Genomic DNA, 25295 nt, shown 5'->3' with positions numbered 1-25295 from the left:
AACATACAAGTATTTGTTTTATTTTGATAAAATCCCTAAAATTGACCAGAGGACATGGTAGTGCCCATAGTTGCATGATCACCCTAAAATTCTACCTGAGTAAAATCATAAAGGTATTTGGTTTTAAATATACAGTACTTAAGTATACACAAGGAAATGTAATTTCTAAAATATACTTAAGTATCAAAAGTTAAAGAAAAAGTATAAATAATTACAAATTCCTTATATTAAGCAAACCAGACAGCACAATATTTTTTACATTTATGGATAGCCATGGGCACACTCCTAGACTACTTAAGTACTTTACACCACTGGGAATGAGGGTGTGCATATAACCTGTCTGCTTGTTTTTGCTCATGGTTTCTTGTGTTGAAAATGTGCCCTCATTTACAATATTGCTTTGTTAATGTTTCCCTTAATAGTTTACTCTCCATTATGTTGGATGTTGGGGAGGCTGTTGCAAAGATGAAGTGAAATATTGTAACAAAATGTGTTTTTGACGTCTGATTTGCTATTTTTATTTCATTTATGTTATGTTTTACCCCACTGTTTCCCTCTTTATGAACTTGAACGGTATTGATGCAGGCGCTATAGCCTACATTTCACTTTGAAAAAGTAATCTAAGGAAGGCTCTACTGCGCATGCTCTTGGGGGCGGGTGACAGATGACGATCGACTTCACTGTACAATACTTTGTGAAAGCCCGCTCTCCGCTCTCCCTGGTTGACAAACACATTTGTGTTGAAGAAGAACCATGCTTCGAGTTGTGTTATCCCGAACTTTTCCTCGGATCTCTGGCATTTCCAATTGTCAGTATTCGGCGGCCGCCATCCCGGTTCCAAGCGCACAGCCCGAAGTCCATTATAACAAGGTAAGCGATAAGCATTGACCTGTTGAATGACCTGTTGAGTAGCTATTATCATTTTTGCACATGCATGTGTTTCTGTTGAATTGTTTTGTAGAAATGTATAAAGAGACTTCTAAACCATTGTAATATTAGGTCAGAGACAGTGTCTTACAGTACTGCACAAATAAAAACTGAAGGGACGTAATGGGATGCAACTGGACAATAGTGTTTATACTGGCTCCCAATTTATTTTCAGTCTATTGGATCAAAGAGTTGTGATAACATATGTAATCTAAACATAGAGCCTAATCAAAGCTCCTCTGTCTCATTACAGCTGTTCATCAATAACGAGTGGCAGGATGCCATCAGCAAGAGGTCCTTCCCCACCATCAACCCAGCCACAGGAGAGGTCATCTGTCAGGTGGCTGAGGCAGACAAGGTCAGTGGCTGGAACTGCCTTGAAACCTGGCCCTGTTCTGTCTAATTACAAGACTTACATTCTCGATTCCTTGGAGTAATCACTGATCTAATATAATTGGATAGGTGAAAGCAGGTGTTCCACTAGCCTACATAGCTTGGACCTATTCAGTCATAATGACTATCTCAATGGAGGAAGGAAGATGGCATTTTTCAAAGCATTTGAACAGGCATTTGTTTCTGTATTCAACAACACTACATCCTTGGCATGCTAAGACAACAACAAGTTGCCTGAAGCAGAAACATGACAATTAGGTGTGGTAGGAGGACGAGAGGGTAAAATAAACATGGAAAAAGTTAACTGTAACAACAGGTGTAATTAGAGCACAATCTTGCAGCAGTGTGCATTGTTTTCCTTTCTGTTTTCCATTTTTTTAATTATATAATCTAATATTTCTGATTTGGTTTGCTTGTCTTTTCATCTCCCTCTGTTTTCCATCGGTGGCCTCCTTCTCCCTCTTTCTAGGCAGATGTGGACAAGGCTGTGAAGGCTGCCAGGGAGGCCTTCCGGTTTGGGTCACCATGGCGACGCATGGACGCGTCGGACCGCGGGCTGCTCCTGAGCCGGCTGGCAGACGCAATCGAGAGGGACACAGCCTACCTAGCGGTCAGTGACGCCGTCCCATTACTGCTGGTCAATGGAAATGATTAACCTGAAGTGGTGTTATGAGCGGCTAATTAGATGCACAACATTCCTGGTCTGGCACCCATGCCAAAGAAAGCAGTTGTTTGGGTTGTATTAGAGTTTACTTGTGTGGCACAGTGCTTTGTCTGATGACAAATGTTACCTTCCAGTGTTGGAAACGTTTTACTCAGAAATATTATCTTCAAAAAAAGTATGTTCAGATAGATTTATTTGGCTTGTAAAACAGCAGTGCCATATTTTGCAGAGTCACTGTTAGTCCTGTATTCCACAGGTTGCTGACCTGAGCAGCTCCCACGCTGAAGTCACATGGCAGAGATAGAGACGCAGGGTCACGGCTAGGTCACATGATCAACACTGAGAAACCGCTGAGGAAGTGGAGTAAAATAATTCCTTAGTGCTGCTCTTACTAGACATACACAAAACATATTTGTTGGTGTTGTTTGGTGAAAGTAATAGTGGCTATAGTCGTGAAAGGGTTTTCTCTGGGCTTGTTTTGATAGAAGAATGAACAGCTTCAGCATAGGAAGCTGCCCTACTTTGCCTGGTAAATGAGGCCCTGCTAAAATCAGATTTCCTTTTGTTTACGCAAGGGATTGGTTCTTGGAGAGAGAAACAAGCTTCTTAGTGTGTGTGTGGTGTATTACAAGAGAGTAGGATTGTTAGTACAGTATTTAGATTGGACTTGATTAACTACTGTCAGATTGGCTTATCAGGGGTGCAAGGTCCATCAGGACTGGAAATAGCAATGATTCTGTCCACTGAACCGGCTCTACCTACATGTTAAATATGGATATGGTGTGTATTTGAGAGGGATTATGTCCAGAGCCAAGCCAGTGACTCATCAGTACTTGTAAGACTGGCCAATCTGTTTAAGTAAGTTCAGTCCGATGTCTTCAACATGAACTGTATGTGGCTGTAAATGTTGTATCTAGATACGTTTTGTCGTGTGTGTGTGTTACGTTGACCACATATACCCTTTTGTTCCCATTTGCCAAGACAAATAAATGGTGCGTGGACGACCATAATCTTTGATTCACTCTGTTGGCGATGAGCCAATGAATTCCCCGGGTTTTGTCTTGCTTTGGATTCTAATGTGACCTAACTAAAGTGAGGGTTACTGGTGTAACTGGACTCTGAACTGATTAACACCCTGTAGCAGTAAATAGTCCCTGTAATTTGATATGACAATGTTATAGTAAAACATCTGTTTAGCCCATTAGCAGCATGTTACAGAGCCTACCTCTAAATACATACTGTATGCTTCTGTGTACAACACTGGATATCTATTAGCTCTTTCTAGGAAGGTATTGCCATTTTTTAAATTAACATTTCTTAGGGGGTAGATCAGCTTTATTATTGCAGATGGCTTCCAGCAATGTAATTGTCTGCATTGTATCCAATCCCCCATATATTTTTTTGTAAAAAACAACATATATATATATATATATACACACACACACACTAACGTTCAAAAGTTTGGGGTCACTTAGAAATGTTTTTGTTTTTGTCCATTAAAATAACATCAAATTGATCAGAAATACAGTGTAGACATTGCTAATGTTGTAAATGACTATTGTAGCTGGAAACGGCTGATTTTTTTTTAAATGGATGATCTACTTAGGCATACAGAGGCCCATTATCAGCAACCATCACTCCTGTGTTCTAATGGCACGTTGTGTTAGCTAATCCAAGTTTATCATTTTAAAAGGCTAAATGTCATTTGAAAACCCTCTTGTAATTATGTTAGCACAGCTGAAAACTGCTGTGCTGATTTAAAGGAGAAATGAAACTGGCCTTCTTTAGACTAGTTGAGTATCTGGAGCATCAGCATTTGTGGGTTCGATTACAGGCTCAAAATGGTCAGAAACAAAGAACTTTCTTCTGAAACTTGTCAGTCTATTCTTGTTCTTAGAAATGAAGGCTATTCTATGCTAGAAATTGCCAAGAAATTGAAGATCTCGTACAACGCTGTGTACTACTCCTTTCACAGAACAGCACAAACTAGCACTAACCAGAATAGAAAGAGGAGTGGGAGGCCCCGGTGCACAACTGAGCAAGATGACAAGTACATTAGAGTGTCTAGTTTGAGAAACAGACGCCTCACAAGTCCTCAACTGGCAGCTTCATTAAATAGTACCCGCAAAACACCAGTCTCAACGTCAACAGTTAAGAGGTGACTCCAGAATGCTGTTCCTCTGTCCAGTGTCTGTGTTCTTTTGCCCATCTTAATATTTTATTTTTAATGGCCAGTCTGAGATATGGCTTTTTCTTTGCAACTCTGCCTAGAAGGCCAGCATCCCGGAGTCGCCTCTTCACTGTTGATGTTGAGACTGGTGTTTTGCGGCTACTATTTAATGATGCTGCTATCTAGATCCTCTGAGGCTGTGGAGGGATCCAAATTGTGGACTTAAAAGAAAACATGAATCATCCGTGTACAATGACACCTTTGTTTGACAATGTTACGTAATACAGAATACAGCCTTGGTACTATCTGTCCTCAATCAAACTTCATCAGTTAGGCCATGGCGGAACTCTGTTGACACTTTGACCTTATTTTGCCATAGGAACTGGAGACCCTGGACAATGGGAAGCCCTATGCCGTATCCTACAGTGTGGACGTGCCCATGGTGGTCAAGTGCCTCAGGTCAGTCACAGTAATATACATTGCAGTGTGTATGTGTGAGAGCAGTGAAATGCACGCATGCATTTTATCCTTGGGGGATCAGGCTTTCAGCTTGACTGCCCCCAGCCTCTGGAAGGCCCCTTCCGGATCAGCTGAAGGCACCACAGACTCTGGGCTCCTTTAAAACAGGCCTAAAAACCTTTCTCTTTAGGAAGGCCTTCTGTTGATAGCTGTGCTCCTTGGTGACCTTGTCCCTTGTAGTGTCAGCTGTGTTCTTTGTGTCAGTTGCCTTCTAACATTCTATTTTTATTTTATGCACTTTGATATTATTCTGTATATTGAAAAGGGCTTTACAAATGTAATACATTATTATTATTATTACTTTCTGCAATCCAAAATGTATGAGTTGTCATGAATCTTAAGTGCCAAATGTGGCGTTATGCTATATGGCTGAATGTTTATGTTACATTTCAAGTATGTGTGAAGTTGTAGGGCGAAGCAGAGACAGAATGGTGGGAAAGAGAGGGGGAGAAAGAGGGTGAGACTGACTGTGAATTAGTTCTTAAAAGAATGTGACTGCAGACTGCCAAACCTCCCTTATTTGATTGGCTGGCACACAGCACCCTGACCTAGACTGCTTACTGTATACTCACTGTGGATCCAATCACTATCTCAATCTACTGTCTGCTTGTTTACCTTTTAATGGATTGGAAATAGACTCATTTACAGTTTCCTTCTTAGAAAAAATACACATTTCCTTCTACTCTTGATATCTAAAACTATAGTTGCTGCAGATCTATTTCATAATAAACATTGATACTTGGTAGCCCTACTGAGTCTAGTGTCCTGGTACTTACTGAATATGGAATGTAGTGAGTACACCTCCCAAATCCCTTTTGATGTATCTGAAAGGTGTAATATTTTTTGAGGATTCTTGAGTCCAAGTGTTTACTGTCTGTGTGTGCACAGGTACTGTGCGGGCTGGGCAGATAAGTGGGAGGGGAAGACCATTCCCATCGATGGAGACTTCTTCTGCTACACCCGTCATGAGCCCATCGGTGTGTGTGGCCAGATCATCCCGGTGAGTGAAGGAACTGTTCAGGGGTTAGCGATGGACCTTGATGAATCTTAAGCTGTTCAGGGGTTAGAGATGGACCTCCCTTGATGAATCTTAAGCAACATTCTCAATATACTTTCTCTAATATGTAATTTAAGGCGACACCCTGCCTCCAAACCTGGTAGAGCTGCAAGGCTGTGTTGTATAAATATAGTGGCAGCCTGGACTTTAATGTGTTGAGTGCCTGCATGGATTTATGTCTGTGTACTTTGCACACGTTTGACATGGTCTGTCTTCACTCTACCGTTCACTGTCTTCCTCTATCTTCCCTCAGTGGAACTTCCCTCTGCTGATGCAGGCATGGAAGCTGGGGCCAGCTCTGGCTACAGGCAACACTGTGGTGATGAAGGTGGCTGAGCAGACCCCCCTCACTGCCCTGTATGTGGCCAGTCTCATCAAGGAGGTTGGTACACTAATACACACACACACACACACACACACACACACACACCCTCCTTACCACATTCCTTAAGCTCTCTCTCTCTATCTCCTCTCTCCCTCTCCTCTCAGGTTGGTTTCCCTCCAGGTGTGGTGAACATCCTGCCTGGTATGGGTCCATCTGCTGGTTCTGCCATCGCCTCCCACATGGATGTGGATAAGGTGGCTTTCACAGGATCTACTGAGGTAAGACAGACCGCCCATACCTCAGGCATCTCAAAGAACTGAGTCACTGCTTTCAAAGGGCCAATGTGTTTTGGTGTATTAGTGTGTGTATGAGAATGAATCCTGTACTGTCTAAGCAGCTCCATGCTCTATGTGTCCAGGTAGGTCACCTGATCCAGCAGGCATCTGGCTCCAGCAACCTGAAGAAGGTCACTCTGGAGCTGGGAGGAAAGAGCCCCAACATAATCATGTCTGATGCCAACAGTGAGTACGGCTCAAGGCGACTTTACTTTTGGGATGGGCATCCAGTTAGAAATATGTCAAAAATGGGAACACTTCATTTGGATAGGCTGCTACAAATTATTTAGCAATATCTTAAGCAAAGTGTGGTGTCCGTTTTATTTATGAAGTACCAATTGCAGCAGGCAGCTGCTACTTTTACAACAAAGGACATCTACCACAGGAGGCTGGGGGGATGAGTTATAGGAGTACAGGCTCATTGTAATGACTGTAATGGAATCAATGGAACGGAGTCAAACGTGGTTTCCATATGTTTGACGTGTTTGATACCGTTCTGTTTATTCCATTCCAGCATTACAATGAGCCCGTCCTCCTATAGTACCTCCCACCAGCCTCCTTCATTCCAGCATTACAATGAGCCTGTCCTCCTATAGTACCTCCCACCAGCCTTCTTCATTCCAGCATTACAATGAGCCTGTCCTCCTATAGTACCTCCCACCAGCCTTCTTCATTCCAGCATTACAATGAGCCTGTCTTCCTATAGTACCTCCCACCAGCCTTCTTCATTCCAGCATTACAATGAGCCTGTCCTCCTATAGTACCTCCCACCAGCCTCCTTCATTCCAGCATTACAATGAGCCCGTCCTCCTATAGTACCTCCCACCAGCCTCCTTCATTCCAGCATTACAATGAGCCCGTCCTCCTATAGTACCTCCCACCAGCCTCCTTCATTCCAGCATTACAATGAGCCTGTCCTCCTATAGTACCTCCCACCAGCCTTCTTCATTCCAACATTACAATGAGCCTGTCCTCCTATAGTACCTCCCACCAGCCTTCTTCATTCCAGCATTACAATGAGCCTGTCCTCCTATAGTACCTCCCACCAGCCTTCTTCATTCCAACATTACAATGAGCCTGTCCTCCTATAGTACCTCCCACCAGCCTTCTTCATTCCAACATTACAATGAGCCTGTCTTCCTATAGTACCTCCCACCAGCCTTCTTCATTCCAGCATTACAATGAGCCTGTCCTCCTATAGTACCTCCCACCAGCCTCCTTCATTCCAGCATTACAATGAGCCCGTCCTCCTATAGTACCTCCCACCAGCCTCCTTCATTCCAGCATTACAATGAGCCCGTCCTCCTATAGTACCTCCCACCAGCCTCCTTCATTCCAGCATTACAATGAGCCTGTCCTCCTATAGTACCTCCCACCAGCCTCCTTCATTCCAGCATTACAATGAGCCCGTCCTCCTATAGTACCTCCCACCAGCCTCCTTCATTCCAGCATTACAATGAGCCTGTCCTCCTATAGTACCTCCCACCAGCCTCCTTCATTCCAGCATTACAATGAGCCCGTCTTCCTATAGTACCTCCCACCAGCCTCCTTCATTCCAGCATTACAATGAGCCCGTCCTCCTATAGTACCTCCCACCAGCCTCCTTCATTCCAGCATTACAATGAGCCTGTCCTCCTATAGTACCTCCCACCAGCCTCCTTCATTCCAGCATTACAATGAGCCCGTCCTCCTATAGTACCTCCCACCAGCCTCCTTCATTCCAGCATTACAATGAGCCCGTCCTCCTATAGTACCTCCCACCAGCCTTCTTCATTCCAGCATTACAATGAGCCTGTCCTCCTATAGTACCTCCCACCAGCCTCCTTCATTCCAGCATTACAATGAGCCCGTCCTCCTATAGTACCTCCCACCAGCCTTCTTCATTCCAGCATTACAATGAGCCTGTCCTCCTATAGTACCTCCCACCAGCCTCCTTCATTCCAGCATTACAATGAGCCCGTCTTCCTATAGTACCTCCCACCAGCCTCCTTCATTCCAGCATTACAATGAGCCCGTCCTCCTATAGTACCTCCCACCAGCCTCCTCTGAAATCTACTAAGGCGTGTGCATGTTTGCCTGTGTGTCTTTATTTGTTTGATTGCGATTGCTGTGTCTGACTTAGCTGATATGTTTTGACTTGAGGTTATACACCTTCCGCTTCAAGTCGAAACTTTGCTCAGCTATAATTTTTGCACCGCAGTGACAAATGCAGGATAGGGCTAGAAAACATACCTCAGTCCAGGGATGGAAGATGTCACAGTACTCCTAATTATCCCATTATCCGACATGGAAAACCGAGAAGATTGAAATACTGCTAGTTTTTTAAACTGCCTTTTTCGTCAGCATGCTAGGCTAGCTAATGCTAAAGCAGCCCATTGGATTCCACAACACTTCTGGCAGCTACTCACCCCAAGGCCAGGTGTCAATTTCATGGAGGCCAATGCTGCAAAACGTCAAGTGGAAACATATTGGCTATGTATGACTGTGTTCTCTCTCTCTTTCTGCAGTGGCGGAGGCGGTGGAACAGTCCCACTTTGCCCTGTTCTTTAACCAGGGCCAGTGCTGCTGTGCCGGCTCCCGTACATACGTGCAGGACACCATCTATGATGAGTTTATGGAGCGCAGTGTGGAGCGGGCCAAGAGCAGGGTGGTGGGAGACCCCTTCAACATGAAGACTGAGCAGGGACCGCAGGTTAGAAATACTGCATGGTGCACACGCCCAGACGAGTAGAGTAGGAGTTGAAGACACGCCCAGACGAGTAGAGTATGCATACATTCTTGCATGCATGCATACATATACACAAGCACATGTAGTCTGGTTTGGTTTATAGCTCTCTCAATAACACATTGATAAGGCACCCACTTACGAGCACTGTAAAACGGTTCCCTATCTAGGTGAATGAGGAACAGTTCAAGAAGATTCTGGGCTACATCAGCAGTGGGAAGCGTGAGGGGGCCAAGCTGATGTGCGGGGGAGGAGTGGCTGCAGACCGTGGCTACTTCATCCAACCAACCATCTTTGGAGATGTCCAGGACGGCATGACCATCGCCCGTGAGGAGGTACAGCATGGCATTGTCATTATTAACAACTCACTCTGTCAAGATTCACCATTTTGGCTCCTGGGGCTGCCTTGGCATGAAAATGGAAAGAAAAGCCTGTATATTTTGGTTGTCTAAAGTATATTTGTGTGGCTATTCTGAAGCTAGAATCCTTAGTTGCTACATTCATTTTAGAACTTGTAAATTAATGATATACAGTTGAAGTCGGAAGTTTACATACACCTTAGCCAAATACATTTAAACTCAGTTCTTCACAATTCCTGATATTTAATACTAGTTAAAAATCCCTGTCTTTGGTCAGTTAGGATCACCAATTTATTTTAAGAATGTGAAATGTCAGAATAATAGTAGAGAATTATTTCAGCTTTTATTTTCTTTCATCACATTCCCAGTGGGTCAGAAGTTTACATACACTCAATTAGTATTTGGTAGCATTGTCTTTAAATGGTTTAACTTGGGTCAAACGTTTCGGGTAGTCTTCCACAAGCTTCCCACAATAAATTGGGTGACTTTTGGCCCCTACTTCATGACAGAGCTGGTGTAACTGAGTCAGGTTTGTAGGCCTCCTTGCTCGCACTCGCTTTTTCAGTTCTGCCCACAAATGTTCTATGGGATTGAGGTCAGGGCTTTGTGATGGCCATTCCAATACCTTGACTTTGTTGTCCTTAAGCCATTTTGCCACAACTTTGGAAGTATGCTTGGGGTCATTGTCCATTTGGAAGACCCATTTGCGACCAAGCTTTAACTTCCTGACTGATGTCTTGAGATGTTGCTTGAATATATCCACATAATTTTCCTCCCTCATGCTGCCATCTCTATTTTGTGAAGTGCACCAGTCCCTCCTGCAGCAAAGCACCACCACAACATGACGCTGCCACCCCCGTGCTTCACGGTTTGGATGGTGTTCTTCTTCGGCTTGCAAGCCTCCCCCTTTTTCCTCCAAACATAATGATGGTCACTTTGGCCAAACATAACGATGGTCATTATGACCAGTTCTATTTTTGTTTCATCAGACCGGAGGACATTTTTCCAAAAAGTACGATCTTTGTCCCCATGTGCAGTTACAAACCGGAGTCTGGCTTTTTTTATGGCGGTTTTGGAGCAGTGGCTTCTTCCTTGCTGAGTGGCCTTTCAGGTTTATGTTGATATAGAACTCGTTTTACTGTGGATATAGATACTTTTGTACCTGTTTCCTCCAGCATCTTCACAAGGTCCTTTGCTGTTGTTCTGGGATTGATTTTCACTTTTCACACAAAAGTACAGTCATCTCTAGGACACAGAACGCATCTCCTTCCTGAGCAGTATGACAGCTGCATAGTCCCATGTTGTTTATACTCGCATACTATTGTTTGTACAGATGAACGTGGTTCCTTCAGGCATTTGGAAATTGCTCCCAAGGATGAACCAAACTTGTGGAGGTCTACAATTGTTTTTCTGATTTCTTTTGATTTTCCCATGATGTCAAGCGAAGAGGCACTGAGTTTGAAGGTAGGCCTTGAAATACATCCACAGGTACACCTCCAATTGACTCAAATGATGTCAATTAGCTTATCAGAAGCCTCTAAAGCCATCATTTTCTGGAATTTTCCAAGCTGTTTAAAGGCACAGTCAACTTAGTGTATGTAAACTTCTGACCCACTGGAATTGTGATACAGTGAATTATAAATTAAATAATATGAAGAAACAATTGTTGGGAAAATTACTTGTGTCATGCACAAAGTAGATGTCCTTACCAACTTGCCAAAACTATAGTTTGTTAACAAGAAATGTGTTGAGTGGTTGAAAAATTTGTTTTAATGTCTCCAACCTAAGTGTATGTAAACTTCCCGAATTGAACTGTATACCCATTAATTAAACGTATAAATGCCTCATGAGCTTAGTCCATACCCCAACAGAACCTACAATATAAGCTTGTTTTACTCCAGTTTTTGTAAACAACAAATGTAAACAAACAATGTATAGCCTCAAAACATGGTTAAAACTATACATGGGATATCATGGATGGTCAGTTCTTGCATCCATAGCACTGTCTATGAATTTGAGTGGTTACATTTTTTTCCATCCCTTAGCTTTTTAGCTAAACTGTGGCGAGGGAACACTTTTGTTTCAATGAAGTATTCTAGCTCTAAGGAAAGTAGCCAGACAAGCTCGTACATGTGTAACATGTTCTCTTCAGAGAACAGATCTCTTTTGATTAGATTCTTTAAATTAATTTATCCTCTATAACACTGCCTTTGTCTGTGTTCAGATCTTTGGGCCGGTGATGCAGATCCTGAAGTTTAAGACTCTGGAGGAGGTGGTTGAGAGAGCCAACGACACAAAGTACGGCCTGGCAGCTGCTGTCTTCACCAAAGACATCGACAAGGCCCACTACATCTCTAGCGGAATTCGCGCTGGCACTGTCTGGTACGCTGATTTTCTAGCTTACTTTATTTTACATTATGTCTATCAAATTATCAATTTCTTTCCGTTGTATAAAGGTCCAGAAGTTGGCCCATTATAATACGATAATTGTGTATGTGGTTTGTCCATTTCTTTCTCCTAAGGATTAACTGCTATAATGTGTTTGGAGCACAAGCCCCCTTCGGTGGCTACAAATATTCTGGTAACGGTCGTGAGCTGGGAGAGTATGGCCTGGACAACTACACTGAAGTGAAAACGGTAAGGACCCCATCACTACCACAATACTGTAGGAGAAAATGTTCAGGCCACATACGTAAATGTATAGACGCTGTTGCCACACGTAATAAACAGCAACATCTCACAAGCAGCTGTATCTATGTTCACAAAATGTGTTCATGTCAAAGCTTCAAAACATATTTTATTCTTTACCTCAGGTAACAATCAAGGTCCCTCAGAAAAACTCGTAAAGACGTCAGAACTCTGCCTCCAATCAAGGAAACTAACTGACCATAGGGAAGGCTCTATGGAACTAAATCAGCCTTTATTGTGTTTATCACAGAGTCCTCAGTTATTCAGTTGGACTTTAGTGTTACTTAGCCTCTGTACTCATCTCTAACTTCATGTAAAGAATTTCCAAACAAGATGAGAAAACAATTACAGGCATGGTGCTGTTAGTTTACACCCAGCTTGTTGTACAGCCTTGTCAAACTTCAACAGCTTATTTTAAGCACTTCATAGAGCATGCCATAATATTTCATAATACTTATTTCAGTCATTATGTTCATCCTGTTTTAATATGGTGAATCCCTGCTACAATGCAGAGTAGTTTTGTACTCTTGTAGAGTGAAAGTGTGAACTTTGAAAGGATTTTGGATAATAAATGCACTTGATACTCGCTATTACTTGTTTTTAACATAGTCTCATCTGATTGGACACAAACAATCATTTAGAAAGTGTTTTATTAATCGGAAAACAATTCAAATGCTTTTATGGAGGAAAACAGTATGGGATTAAAAAATATAGATATTGACTGAAAAGAAACATCACAGAACTAACTGGCAGTTCTAGTGCCACACAACAATATGTCTCAACATATGTACATTATCTAGGTTGAAGTGTGTAACTCTGGATTGCAGTTTGAAAATAGGCTGCTGTATTACGCTCAGGTGTAATGATAATGATATAGCATTTAGGGAAGAAGTAACCAAAGAGTATACCATACAGACTGCACAGCACAGAGAAAGGATTGACGGAGAGTGTGTGCTTTCCTTTGGTAGACAGGTGCACCGTCAGAGAGATGACCCAAGAGATGAAGAAGATAAGCAAGCTGAAAGTGATAGATTTACCCTCGTTGTAGTTTTTGGGCAGGTCAGTTCCCATGTAGGCAAAACTAAAGCATGCAATACCCAGCAAAACGGCAAACAGTACTATCACATAAAAGATGGGGATGACTCCATATGTGCAATCCAAAATTACCTCGCTATACAATGTTATCTGATTGGGCTTGGGTCCTTCAATGGCTATCCACAAAATGCACAGAAACAGCATTATGACAGTGGTTGTGATAATAGTGATCCACTGACCACCATGCTTGACCCAGAAATCATACGCTTTGGGCAGTTTGGCGGCCATTTTGAAGATACAGACAATCTGGAAGGAGCGAACAGCGAGACAGGACAGGCAGGCCACATAGAAGACTACAAACACAGAATTGCGTAAGGTGCAGATGGCCTCTGTGGGTTTGCCGATGTAGAGGAAGACGCTGATGGAGGACATGGACAAGCAACACAACATGAAGAAGCAGAGCCTCCCACCGGCTGACTTTACCACAGGGGTGTCATTCTTACAAAGGAACAGAACCAAGATGGCCATTGAGATGAGGATGATGGAGCTGGCCTGGAACATCAGAAAAATGGCCAACGAAGCATCAGAATGCAGATACTCTATAGAGCGCTTAGTGCATGAGGTACTGCCATTCCTGGCCCACTCATCCTTTTGGCATGCTATGCAGCTGTAGGGATCGGCTGTTTGGGAGAGGAAGGGAAGAGAACGTCTGGGTGACAGATTGTAATATGTGTACAGATAACAATCATTCTTATCATAGGTGTTCTTTCTGACCTCTTGACCTGTCCAGGAAAAACTCCAGGCAAAAACAGAAAGTCATGTTGCTCAGTACCTGTGTGGTTGATGTACTTTCCATCAGAGCAGATCTCACACTCAAAACAGCAGGTGTGGAAGCCAGTTTGAACTCTTCTGGAGCCAGATTTACACTCACTAGAACACTGCAGAACTGGAGCCTGCAAGAAGTAGGAACAGCTTAAAATATCACTGTGGAAAAGACCAGCATCAGTTATCAATCCTTTGAATACCACGCAGTGTTTTGATGGTGTATAATGTATACTTGCATGTTTTTGAACAATGTAGTACAAACCTCTGTGCCCTCAAACCAATGTATGAGAGTTTCATTAATATGGAAGCTTGGTGTGGGGTTGGTAAGGTATGAGCCAATGTCCACATTAGAACATGTTTTATTTTTGCAGTCCCAGTGTACAATGTCGTAATGAGCCGGTGGGTCCCCGTTCTCATCAAACTCTATACTTTGATTGTCCAATTTGAATTTGACCTGTTTTAGTGCCTCAGTGACCTGGGAATGCAACACAAAATGGTCAAATAAAAGATAATGTCAATTAATAATCATATTTTTGGTGATGTGGTTGACCATAAGGCTTCATGTTATAGGAGATGCAGCTCACTTACCATGTAAGGATAAGCAATGATTTCTGAGTTGGCACAGTTCCCCGTCCCACACCGCAAAACATTGTGGAGTGCATGAGCCACAGCATACACTGCAGAGTAGATGACAAAGCTGTATGTCGGGTCCTCCCCAATAATTGTCTGGGCACTGGTGGAGTTGCAGTCAGAGCAAATCTGACCACATCTTTCCTTCAAGTCCATGTCAGTGCATGCATTCTCATGTCTGGATTTTACTGTGTTGTTAATGAACTCATCAAATCCTCTCAGGTCCTTGTGCCTCTGTACAGTGACACCTAAGACCGTCCCTATCCTCTCAATCTGACTCTTCTTGATCAACTCTTGGTTCATGGACCATGTCTCACTAGCGATCCATATCTTCTCCTTCACTCTGAGATCTATGGCCTTTTGGATGAAAGGAATGACAAACTCCACATTGGCAAAGACTACAATAACCTGGACATTGAACATGGCTATGTTGTTGAATAGACGCCCTATTAAGGATTGGTTTTGGGGAATGGTGTCTTGGTACGCCAAACAGATGTTAGCTGGTCTAATCTTATCCTGAAAAACTGTCAAGGCATCTCTGCTGTAGTCATTGTCACCACCGATGAAAGCCACCCAGTTCCAGTTAAATTGTTGGAGTATACGGACTATAGACTCCACCTGATATTTGTCGCTGGGAATAGTTCGGAAAAAGGAGGGAAATCTGTTTTTTGAGCTCAGTTGGACACTTGTTGCCCCATGAGTCACCTGTTGAAGTAAAACACAAAACGATAATGCTTTGGTGAGAACAAGGATTGTCTTATTTGAACAAGCATTACAGTGTAGGTACATTTATTTTGCAGTGTTCTACAGAACCATTCCTGAAGAGTACAAACACAAGGCAGCTACTGTATAAATAGCACCATCATGAGGTTATATTGTGCCATAAAATACTACTTACCATTGGAATCATCTCAGACATGTACAGAGGGGCGACACTGATGGTTTGGCTGCTTCCAAACGGGCCAGTGACTGAGATGACTTTAGGTCTGTAGTTTGTACCGTTCCACACGGGGATGGCTCCTCTTCCCTTTTGGGTCAGAAATTCCAGAGCAGCCCCATAACTGAGCAAGTCAGAGCAGTAGTCAAAAATCTCATAGCCCAGGCTGACACCAGGCAACAGCAATGTGGAGTTGTTGATCTCTTCAATAGCAAACCTCATGACTTGAATCTGCTGGTAGCTTGCTGAGGAAAATTTAAACCTGGGATGTAGAAGGTTGCATAGTTTTACTGTCCATGTGGGCAACAAAAAAGGTTTGACATTTACAGTATTTTTTTTTCCCCCAGTGGTGAAAGCAGACTTGGCCTTACCTATGACATTGAAGCACCTCAGGTTTTCTGTTTTCAGTGTCAGTCGCTGGACCAGTCCCTCCATACTTCTCATGCAGCTGGAATAGTCCCCCCACAATGTAGTCTCCATCCAGGCTCAGTCGTGGTAAAGAGGAGCATGTGTCACTTTGTTTCACCAGGTGAAATGACACCATCACCACAAGAAACAACATTGTAGGTTTCTAAGTAAGAGAGAGTTGTTAGAGCCGAGGCTGAAATGCTCTCCATCTACTGAGGTGACTGATACCAATCATCTCACTCTGTTTTACATGTTGCGTTACTTCCTTGTTCGTGTTCCATGCCCCAGATACCTGATAACCACATCCACCTATCCATGGTTAGGCTATTATGGAAAAATGTCTTGAGGTTTATGAAAATATCTTTCACATATCCCTTTATACAAAATAATTAGACATTTCCACCAGAGGAGGCTGGTGGGGGAGCTATAGGAGGACGGGCACATTAATGGATGGAATGGAATAAACAGTAGCGGTGCGTGGGTAAAATCACTGGGGAAGCCAAGACAGAATAAAAAGCCATATTACAACCTGTTTCGTGATAATTGCATTGTGCTCTATAATCTGTGCTCTATAACCTGTTAGTTCATATGCCTTGCGACTGTGATATATATGCCTAAGGCCGAGACAATAAGAAGACACAGTGGCAAAATAAATTCAACCACACCTTTGTTTCATCACAAAACCAGAAAGCAACCTCTGTCTCAACCTCTGTCTGGTGCAGTCCACAAAGCATATTGCATGTAACAATCCGTTACATGACCTACAGCATGGTCAAGCAAGTTACTGATTCTGACATTTTAGGACCACTAAACAACTATTGATTTAGAACCATGGTGAGTTACCGCAAGTCGCATAGGAAACATGAGCTGCCTCCACTATACCTGCACCTTTTCACCTTCAACATTATCAAATCACCTCTGCTTTGTCTAATACAGTGACAGCTAAAAGATACCAAAAACAATTTAGTCCAATCAACATAAGCTGCGCGTTCGTGCAAATAGAAGAAACATGTTGACTCACCCTACTTGTAGAGAAACGCCAATGCCATCCTCCTCTCATGTTGATGAAACGGTTTTTCACTCTGTCATACAGTACACACTTTCATGTTTTGATGTCCTAGGCTACCCTGGCTAAAATGCTTGCTCGCTAGCCTAATTTCCTTTTATGGGCAATGTTAGCTAGTTAACATTAGCCTTCTACAACTAGCTACACATTGAACTTCCATCCTCTCTGGCCAGGGGCACAATGTATGAATTTATGGTTGGATCAGAATCGCCATTATAATCATTGGCCAGTACGGAGAATGAATTAAAACCACAAGTCCAAATCCCTATCATCCATGGCTAATTTAGGAAAGGGACAATTTTATATAGCTAGCTAGCCACCAGAGGACAACAATACAATGAGATGCACAATGAGTTTTGATCAATGTTTGCTCTCGATGCAATGTGACTGGAGTGAAGCCAAATCCAAACGGGCTTCCCTTGACACTTTTTATGTGTGCGCCAGGACCACTCACAGTTGAGCTCTATACTGATTGGCTATTATTTTATTCAAAAGGCTTGCCTTGCATTCAATGCTACTGGCACCATCAATTGCATACTCTTTTGGACCAGACAGCATCAGATAGATGGCCTACCCATACAGAGACAGACAGTGCTGTTTAGCTCGCTCGGATGCGTTCTCCGGTGAGATTTGGGGAATTTTGGGGGGGAACCTGGCTTTCCTTTGCATCCATGAATACACACCACTGGGAATACATGGAATGGTTTCGAACATGGAAACAACCTTTGACTTTGTTCAATGTACTGTATTTCACAATGAGCCCGTCCCTCTATAGGTCCTCCCACCAGCCTCCTGATTTTCAATCAGTTTTTAAACCCAGAGGCACATCATTGTGAGACTTACGGGAATGCTTGCGAAACAGACAAAGCAGAACAGGATGGGGTTTGGTGTTTGAGAAGTCAATGAGAAGTGAACAATTCTTCCTTAGTTCATTTTCTCAAAATCTAAAGACACAATCTAGATCTGAACCAATGTCTTAAGTAGTTGAACATGTTATTACGCCAACCTCATGAAAGTGACAAGATTTCCTTTTTTGTCAAAAACAACATATCTAATGAGTGCATTTGACGTGACGGCCTGCACATGTGCAGTTCAGCGCAAGACGACAGTTACACCTCGATCACACCGACTGCGTCATTGCATTTTGGTCCACCAGAATTATATCCATTTCCAATGGAACGCTGCGTTTGCCTTGCAGCATTGCATTGTAGAGGCATTTGCAGGGCGTTCTGTGTGGTGCATATGTTGGATTTATCGAACGTATGAGTCAAACTGTATGCTTAGACGGTTTGACAGAAATGGTAGAAGGTGAATGTTGAACTTTTGTTGCACAAATATCCAGATGATGCTGCGTACCATTTTAAGCTGTCGGCGTGATCGAATAAGACCTGATGACGAGTTTCTGTACATGAGCTTAGCTAGCACACTTCGCCATAACATTGCCTACAAGCGTCATCTCGGATTTCTATAGGAGAAGTAGGCCAACTATGCTGAAAGAGTAAAGTGTGTGTGTGTGTGTGTGAGAGAGAGCAAGTTCTCCCACACTGTACTATGCAATTTACATATGCTCATCATCATTTGCATCTGAAAGGCACTGTTCATTCACCACTTTTTGCCATCCCCACATTATAGCTTGAAACAGAGTTTTACATCAGTCCTGCCTAGGGTTGCATGTAGTGACCAAGGTGGCTCCGATAGACATGGCAGCTCTGTTTCTAGCTCCAAATGTTAGATGGGACCAATACAATTTCAATGGGAGGGTATATTACTGGTAACCTTCAAAGTTTACCAGTAAACTACCAGAATTTGGGTAATTTCAAGTTTCTTTGGAATTTTAATCACAGGACTTCTAGTGGCCTTTTTGGGTACTTCTGATTATCACAGGTCTCTCTGGCCCTCTGTGTGGCCTTATCACATGTAAATAGATAAGATAACATGATTTAAAAATTAAAATAGAATGACAAGCTGTAAAACATTTTCCTCAATATAAACGTTCATGTTTTTGCACCCAATTGGTGGCAGTTGTGAAAGACAATCAAGTTGGAAGAGTTGCAGAATTTATTGAAAATAATAATAATACTATGAAAGCATTTAAAAAAGTTATTCAAGTATAAAATGACCAATGTTACCATAGATTACATGTTAATTACCAAAATTACAGAATGTTCCAGGAACTTTGGTAAATTACCAGTGGCTTTGCAACCCTAGTTCTGCAGTCTTGTGTGTAAAATAGTTATGGCATTCTGTTTAAATCTTCAATATACAGTGCCTCGCAAAAGTATTCATCCCCCTTAGCATTTTTCCTATTTTGTTGCAGTACAACCTGTAATTTAAATGAATTTTTATTTGGATTTCATGTAATGGACATACACAAAATAGTCCAAATTGGTAAAGTGAAATGAAAAAAAAAATTGCTTGTTTCAAAAAAATTCTACAACAAAAAATACAGAAAACTGGTGGTGCATATGTATTCACACCTTTGCTATGAAGCCCCTAAATAAGATCTGGTGCAAACAATTACCTTCAGAAGTCACATAATTATTTAATGAAGTCCACCTGTGTGCAATCAAAGTGTCACATGACCAGTCACGTGATCTCTATACATACACACCTGTTCTGAAAGGCCCCAGAGTCTGCAACACCACCAAGTGGCACCATGAAGACCAAGGAGCTCTCCGAACAGGTCAGGGACAAAGTTGTGGAGAAGTACAGATCAGGGTTGGGTTATAAAAAAAAAATCTGAAACTTTGAACATCCTACAGAGCACCATTAAATCCATTATAAACAAATGGAAAGAATATGGTACCACAACAAATCTGCCAAAACTCACAGACCAGGTAAAGGAGGGCATTAATCTGAGGCAACAAAGAGACCAAAGATTACCCTGAAGGAGCTGCAGAGCTCCACAGCGGAGATTGGAGTATCTGTCCATAGGACCGTTTTAAGACGTACACTCCACAGAGCTGGGCTTCACAGAAGAGTGGCCAAAAAAAAGCCATTGCTTAAAGAAAAAAATAAGCACACACATTTGGTGTTCACAAAAAGGCATGTGGGAGACTCCCCAAACATATGGAAGAAGGTACTCTGATGAGAATAAAATTGAGGTTTTTACCATCAAGGAAAACGCTGTATGGCGCAAACACAACACCTCTCATCACCCAGAGAACATCATCCCCATCACACTGTGGGGATGTTTTTCCATTGGCAGGGACTGGGAAACTGGTCAGAATTTAAGGAATGATGGATGGTGCTAAATAGAGAGAAATTCTTGAGGGATACCTGTTTCAGTCTTCCAGAGATTTGAGACTAACGGGGGTTCACCTTCCAGCTGGACAAGGACCTTAAGCATACTGCTAAAGCAACACTTGAGTGGTTTAAGGGGAAACATTTAAATGCCTCAGAATGGCCTAGTCACAGCCCAGACCTCAATCCAATTGAGAATCTGTGGTATGACTTAAAAATTGCTGTACACCAGCAGAACCCCATCCAACTTGAAGGAGCTGGAGCAGTTTTGCCATGAAGAATAGGCAAAAAGCCCAGTGGCTAGGTGTGCCAAGCCTATGGGGGGGTGGGGGGGGGGGGGGGGTGGGGGGGATAGATAATAGTTATGGAACCTCAAGTTTCCTGTTTTGTCTAATTTCTTGTTTGTTTCACAAATATTTTGCATCTTCAAAGTGGTAGGCATGTTGTGTAAATCAAATGATACAATAACCCCCCCCAAAGAAAATCAATTTTAATTCCAGGTTGTAAGGCAACAAAATAGAAAAAATGCCAAGGGGGTGAATACTTTCACAAGCCACTGTACACCCACACAAAAATAAATCCCTCAAATGTCCAGCTTCCATAAAAACATTCAGAGCTTATAACAAGAGTAATTTAATATTCAATCCTACAAGGACACTTAGGTGTAATTCTTATCAAATATTTAAGTTAATTTATGTCAATGTTCCAATAGGGACAGAAGTTTCCAGCACAGCAAGCTTGTCCTGAAAAGAAGAAATAGGTCAATTTTAAAATGGCTGGTATGACAAACACTTGAAATGATTGCAACTGAAACTGACATTGAAACTCAAGTAGGCGGCATTGAAACATTGACTAGACTATATGAAAACTAACCTTTGTGGATGGTTTCCAAAACCTCCCCAGCTCCTCTAGGGCTGGTCCTTGGTAATCTTCTCTCCACTCGGCAGGCTTCATTTACCCCTGCAGAAACGCTGCTGCTTCGTCCACCAAAGCCATCTGTCCAACCGCCACTCTCTCAACCTTTGATCCTTCTATGCCAGCAACCTGCTCCTTAACTTTCTTTGACACCTTAGCATTTGAGGTGACAACACGCAACATGTTCCACTGAGCTACCTCCTTAACCACAGTATTCTCCTCAGGAATATTGCCAATCTTTACCTCCACCTCTGTACCCTCAGGTATCTCCTCCTCGGGTACATGTTCCAAAGTTACACTTGCTGTCACTTGGCCTGTGCCATTCTCTTCAGCCTCCACCTCCTTCTCAGCCCTGTTTGTCCCCAATCGGCTCCTCCACACCCCCTTCTTTTCTGGCTACCACCCCCTCTCTCACTTCTATCCCTTACTGCACCCCTCTACCTTATTCATAACAGCAACTGATATGTTTTTCTCCTCCTCCCAAGGAGTGACTGCCAAACTTCACCTTCTCCTCCTCTTTATAAGTGACTACCAAGGTCTCCTCCACCCTTTCCTCGCTGTTTGGCTGTCTCTCCTCAGCCTGAATGGGTAAACTCTTCTCCCTGTCCTCCAACTCTCCAGGGTTGACTGGTGATCAGGCTTTTCACTGAAGGATACTTCAAGGCTGGCCCTGGTTACATCAGGGAGAACCACAGGTTACAGATCAGCATACATTGTATTGACTAATTCATCTAAGATGAATTAAAGAGAAAAAAGGTGGTCCAACATTAACTGTGTTGTATACTTACAAAACTCTGGCAAGTCACAGACAGAATCACAGTTGGAGCACACAGAGTGAGGGCCATACAGCTCCTCCCACCTAACAAGACATAACTACCAGGGGTGTAATCATTCGTCCAAAACGTTTTGCAACGGAGATTTCAGTTTGGAGTAAACGAGTTTCTATTGGACAAATTCAGGTAGGTCTCTCCCTGTTTCGTTAGCTTCCGTTTGGTTTCGAGTGAATAAACCTCTACTTAACCAGTGCAAAAAACAATGCATGACAACTAAATGACTTAATGATTTTATTATTATCAGCGTCCTACACACTGATCATGACCACCGTCTATGTAACTTGTGACGTAATTATTGAGCGAATGATTGATTGACAGTGGCGTAAAGTAAAAAATACTTTTAAGTACAACTTTTTGGGGATACCTGTACTTTACTATTTATATTGACAACTTTTTATTTTACTACAGATATTCCGGAGAAAAAAAACCGCTTTACTCCCATACATGTTCCCGGACACCCAAAAGTACTCGTTACATTTAGAGAGCTTAACAGGACAGAAAATGTTCCAATTCACAGACTTATCAAGAGATTACGCGGTCATCACCACTGTCTCTGATTTTCCAGGCTTACTAAACAAAAATGCTTTGTTTGTAAATTATGTCAGTGTGCCCCTGGCTATCCAGAAATAAAATAGTGCTGTCTGGTTGGCATAATACAAGGAATTTGAAAAGGTTTATCATTTACTTTTGATACTTAAGTATATTAAAAATAAAATACTTACTCAAGTAGTATTTTACTGGGTGACTTACTTTTACTTGAGTATTAAGGTATCTTTACATTTAATCAAGTATGACAATTGGGTACTTTTCCCAGCACTGGATATAGAAATAGATCAGATTGGTCGAGGTTACTGTTGAGACTCTAAAAAGACAGTTAACCTTCCCACTGTGCTATTGTACGTGATTTGGCGCTGCGCTCTCAAGTGGATTTCATGACAGTCATAGTACAGTGCAGGTAGAGGCGCTGTGGAACAGAGTACGGATTATATAAATCACTATTCACTACCGTTGTGGAAACATTTGTTTACCATAAAATCACATATCACTGCCATGGTTAGGCTTTGGGGGAACAGGAACGCATCCAGTGAAACGCAGGACATTTGACTCTCGGGAGAAAAACAGAGACTGACTGCCTTTCCGCTTGCTGTCCACCATACATCTAAAACACATACACGCGGATATACCCACCACTAGAATAGATACAAATGCTATAGCTACATCAGTGTGTGAGAACTTAAGTGTCTGATTACCCAAAGTTGTGAATTACTTCATGGCGGGGTGTGGTATGTGGGTCCTTGGATGTCGTAACAAAGCAGGAATCAACAAACACACCCATCTCTGGGGACAAAAGCTGCATAAGCTTTGAAGTACATTGGCTCCCCAAGCATGTAGCTCTCTTCTGACGACAATTGTTCCCATCTCTCTAGATGTTGAGAACAATATTTTCCCCTCATTCTCTGCACCTTAAAATCAACTTGCCAACTCTTGTAATGGGTCATGTTTACTTACCATTGCATGCAGTGAGCCTAAAGATGCGTTTGCCATTCATACTCTTCAAGAGAGTGCGGTCATGCACCTCGGGTACATAACCAACTTTGTAGGAGTAGTGGAATCTTAAGGAAATAGATGGTAAACGGCAACAAAAAAAAAACTAATTCACACAGTAGTAAGACTGAAGTATAAATGTCTACTGTAGGCTAATCTATTGGGCACTATACCGGTTATATATGCACTGAATGGGGAGGTTGAGAGGTATGGCTCTTATCAATGGCCCTTGTGATTCTGGAGAAAAATTAAGTGAGCTGGAGTACACCAGCTGGCCATTCATGGTCTGGAAGTCATTAACAGAATAAAGAGTACATATTTTAGGGTCAGTTTAAGAGTGTGCTCCAAATGGATAGTGAGGGCAAAATGTATCCCAACACATCTTACCGTTTGAGTACTGCCACCGTCATTCAGGTCATAATGGAAGTAAAAGAAAAGTGGGGTGCCCAGGAAGAGCATAGAGGCCAGACACCTAAACCTGAGCTGACCTCTGTTGATGCGCCCGGAAATCCCGCACCACATCTCCACTCCACGCGGATTACGCACGGGAGAGAAGTGGTTGCGCTCTGGACTATTTTGTGGCGGAAGCAATAGGTTGGTCAAGATACTGGGGAAACGTATTTTCCCGGTGACTGGTCTGAACAAGTCCCTATCGACGACGGGAACCGCCGAGTGCTGGAACATGGGAAGGAAGTAGTATGGTGGTTCTGACCGAGGGGCACCGATGGCATCGTCTTCCCCTATCCGAGGCCTGATCACCTCACGCACTGGTACATTGCCCGGGAGGTGCCACTCCGCAAATTGGTAGTCTTGATGCTCTTGACCACCCCATCTGTCAACGTTAAAATCAGCTTCCGCTGATACTTGTGTGAATGGAAAGGCAGAAAAAAATCCATACAAATAGACAAAACATCCACGCAACTTGTGCAATGTTCAACGTGACCAAAGCCGCAGAAGAAAACAAATCCGTTGTCCAGAGTGCCACGTGGACACACTATTGTTAGCAAACTAGTGACCATTCAAATATTGTTGTAGGCGCTTGATAATTGCGCTCACCTGGTTTTGGCGCAACAATTACGCACTTGGCACACACGGCGACGTTCGTGCATGTAGGCTACTGGGCGTAGGTGATCAATTAATGATTCACTTCATATTTGCGATGATATATGAAAACGTATTATGCATAGCCTACAATGTTGTTACAATGTAAACTTTTGAGTATGTAATTCACTTATCTTTCCACCAGATGCCAGTATAAACTGTGCTCTCAATTTTACTCAGTGACTTGTGTGAATACAACACTCGGCCTTCACCTTGTTATATTCATATTCAATAACTATCAACTAGGAAGAGCGCAATTGTGTTGATGAACATGAGTCAAACGGTCCTAAATTGGTTCTAATTGCATGTCGTTTTATGGTATAGGTGACCCCACAGACAACCTTTTGAACTAAACAGCTTTTACCATTGACAATAGAATAGATAAATGGAGGATTGTGCTAATGTAAGCTGCGACCAAAGATACAGCTAGGGGCATAGAGTAGGCCTTCAGGGTAACAATAACCTGTCTTTAACACTTCCAGTAGCACGTGTTCATCAATCGTCACCTCTAGGAAGACACTGGTTCAAATACAGTGGAGACACTGTTCTCAGTGTACCCATTTGATTGTAAACCACCAATCAATGTATCTAGCTA

At 42.6% G+C, this 25295-nt stretch overlaps 2 protein-coding genes, 1 long non-coding RNA gene and 1 pseudogene across 4 annotated transcripts; 1 reads left to right on the top strand and 3 right to left on the bottom strand.

Annotated features, from left to right (window-relative positions):
• Positions 1 to 321: 321 nt before the first annotated feature.
• LOC110538859 (aldehyde dehydrogenase, mitochondrial) lies at positions 322 to 12752 on the top strand. Its single transcript, XM_036943239.2, has 13 exons — positions 322 to 870; positions 1181 to 1285; positions 1790 to 1930; positions 4534 to 4613; positions 5562 to 5673; positions 5984 to 6112; positions 6220 to 6333; positions 6474 to 6576; positions 8898 to 9082; positions 9286 to 9450; positions 11699 to 11856; positions 11997 to 12111; positions 12288 to 12752. Exons 1-13 carry the CDS (start codon positions 754 to 756, stop codon positions 12318 to 12320), a joined length of 1557 nt encoding a protein of 518 aa, XP_036799134.2. The 5' UTR covers positions 322 to 753; the 3' UTR covers positions 12321 to 12752.
• A 44-nt stretch (positions 12753 to 12796) lies between these two features.
• Positions 12797 to 17050, bottom strand: LOC110538847 (taste receptor type 1 member 1-like). The gene is made up of 6 exons (XM_090193510.1): positions 15961 to 17050; positions 15551 to 15851; positions 14611 to 15357; positions 14285 to 14497; positions 14030 to 14150; positions 12797 to 13877 (listed from the first exon to the last, which is right to left on the bottom strand). The coding sequence occupies exons 1-6, from the start codon at positions 16149 to 16151 to the stop codon at positions 12955 to 12957; spliced, it is 2496 nt and encodes an 831-aa protein (XP_090049636.1). The 5' UTR covers positions 16152 to 17050; the 3' UTR covers positions 12797 to 12954.
• A 3875-nt stretch (positions 17051 to 20925) lies between these two features.
• LOC118938711 (uncharacterized) lies at positions 20926 to 21319 on the bottom strand. Its single transcript, XR_005035965.2, has 2 exons — positions 21180 to 21319; positions 20926 to 21049 (listed from the first exon to the last, which is right to left on the bottom strand). It is a non-coding gene; the product is annotated as an uncharacterized LOC118938711 (long non-coding RNA).
• Positions 21320 to 21751: 432 nt separating this feature from the next.
• LOC149984920 (uncharacterized) lies at positions 21752 to 24524 on the bottom strand (annotated as a pseudogene). Its single transcript, XR_016485300.1, has 2 exons — positions 23987 to 24524; positions 21752 to 21891 (listed from the first exon to the last, which is right to left on the bottom strand). The product of XR_016485300.1 is annotated as an uncharacterized LOC149984920 (transcript).
• Positions 24525 to 25295: the final 771 nt, after the last annotated feature.

The sequence above is a fragment of the Oncorhynchus mykiss genome, chromosome 2 (genome assembly GCF_057628025.1).
Source record: "Oncorhynchus mykiss isolate SJ-2025 chromosome 2, ASM5762802v1, whole genome shotgun sequence".
In the NCBI taxonomy this organism is placed as follows: domain Eukaryota; kingdom Metazoa; phylum Chordata; class Actinopteri; order Salmoniformes; family Salmonidae; genus Oncorhynchus; species Oncorhynchus mykiss.
Note: the sequence above shows the minus strand (reverse complement) of the source record. Positions and strands in the feature narration are given on the sequence as shown.

Excerpts from the sequence above, each read along its gene's own strand:
- LOC110538859 (XM_036943239.2), top strand. The coding sequence starts at position 754 with ATGCTTCGAGTTGTGTTATCCCGAACTTTTCCTCGGATCTCTGGCATT. Across the intron at positions 1,931-4,533 it reads GGGACACAGCCTACCTAGCG|GAACTGGAGACCCTGGACAA; the intron begins GTCAGTGACGCC and ends ATTTTGCCATAG. Across the intron at positions 6,334-6,473 it reads CTTTCACAGGATCTACTGAG|GTAGGTCACCTGATCCAGCA; the intron begins GTAAGACAGACC and ends CTATGTGTCCAG.
- LOC110538847 (XM_090193510.1), bottom strand. The coding sequence starts at position 16,151 with ATGTTGTTTCTTGTGGTGATGGTGTCATTTCACCTGGTGAAACAAAGT. Across the intron at positions 15,852-15,960 it reads GAGGTGCTTCAATGTCATAG|GTTTAAATTTTCCTCAGCAA; the intron begins GTAAGGCCAAGT and ends TCTACATCCCAG. Across the intron at positions 14,498-14,610 it reads TCATTGCTTATCCTTACATG|GTCACTGAGGCACTAAAACA; the intron begins GTAAGTGAGCTG and ends TTGCATTCCCAG.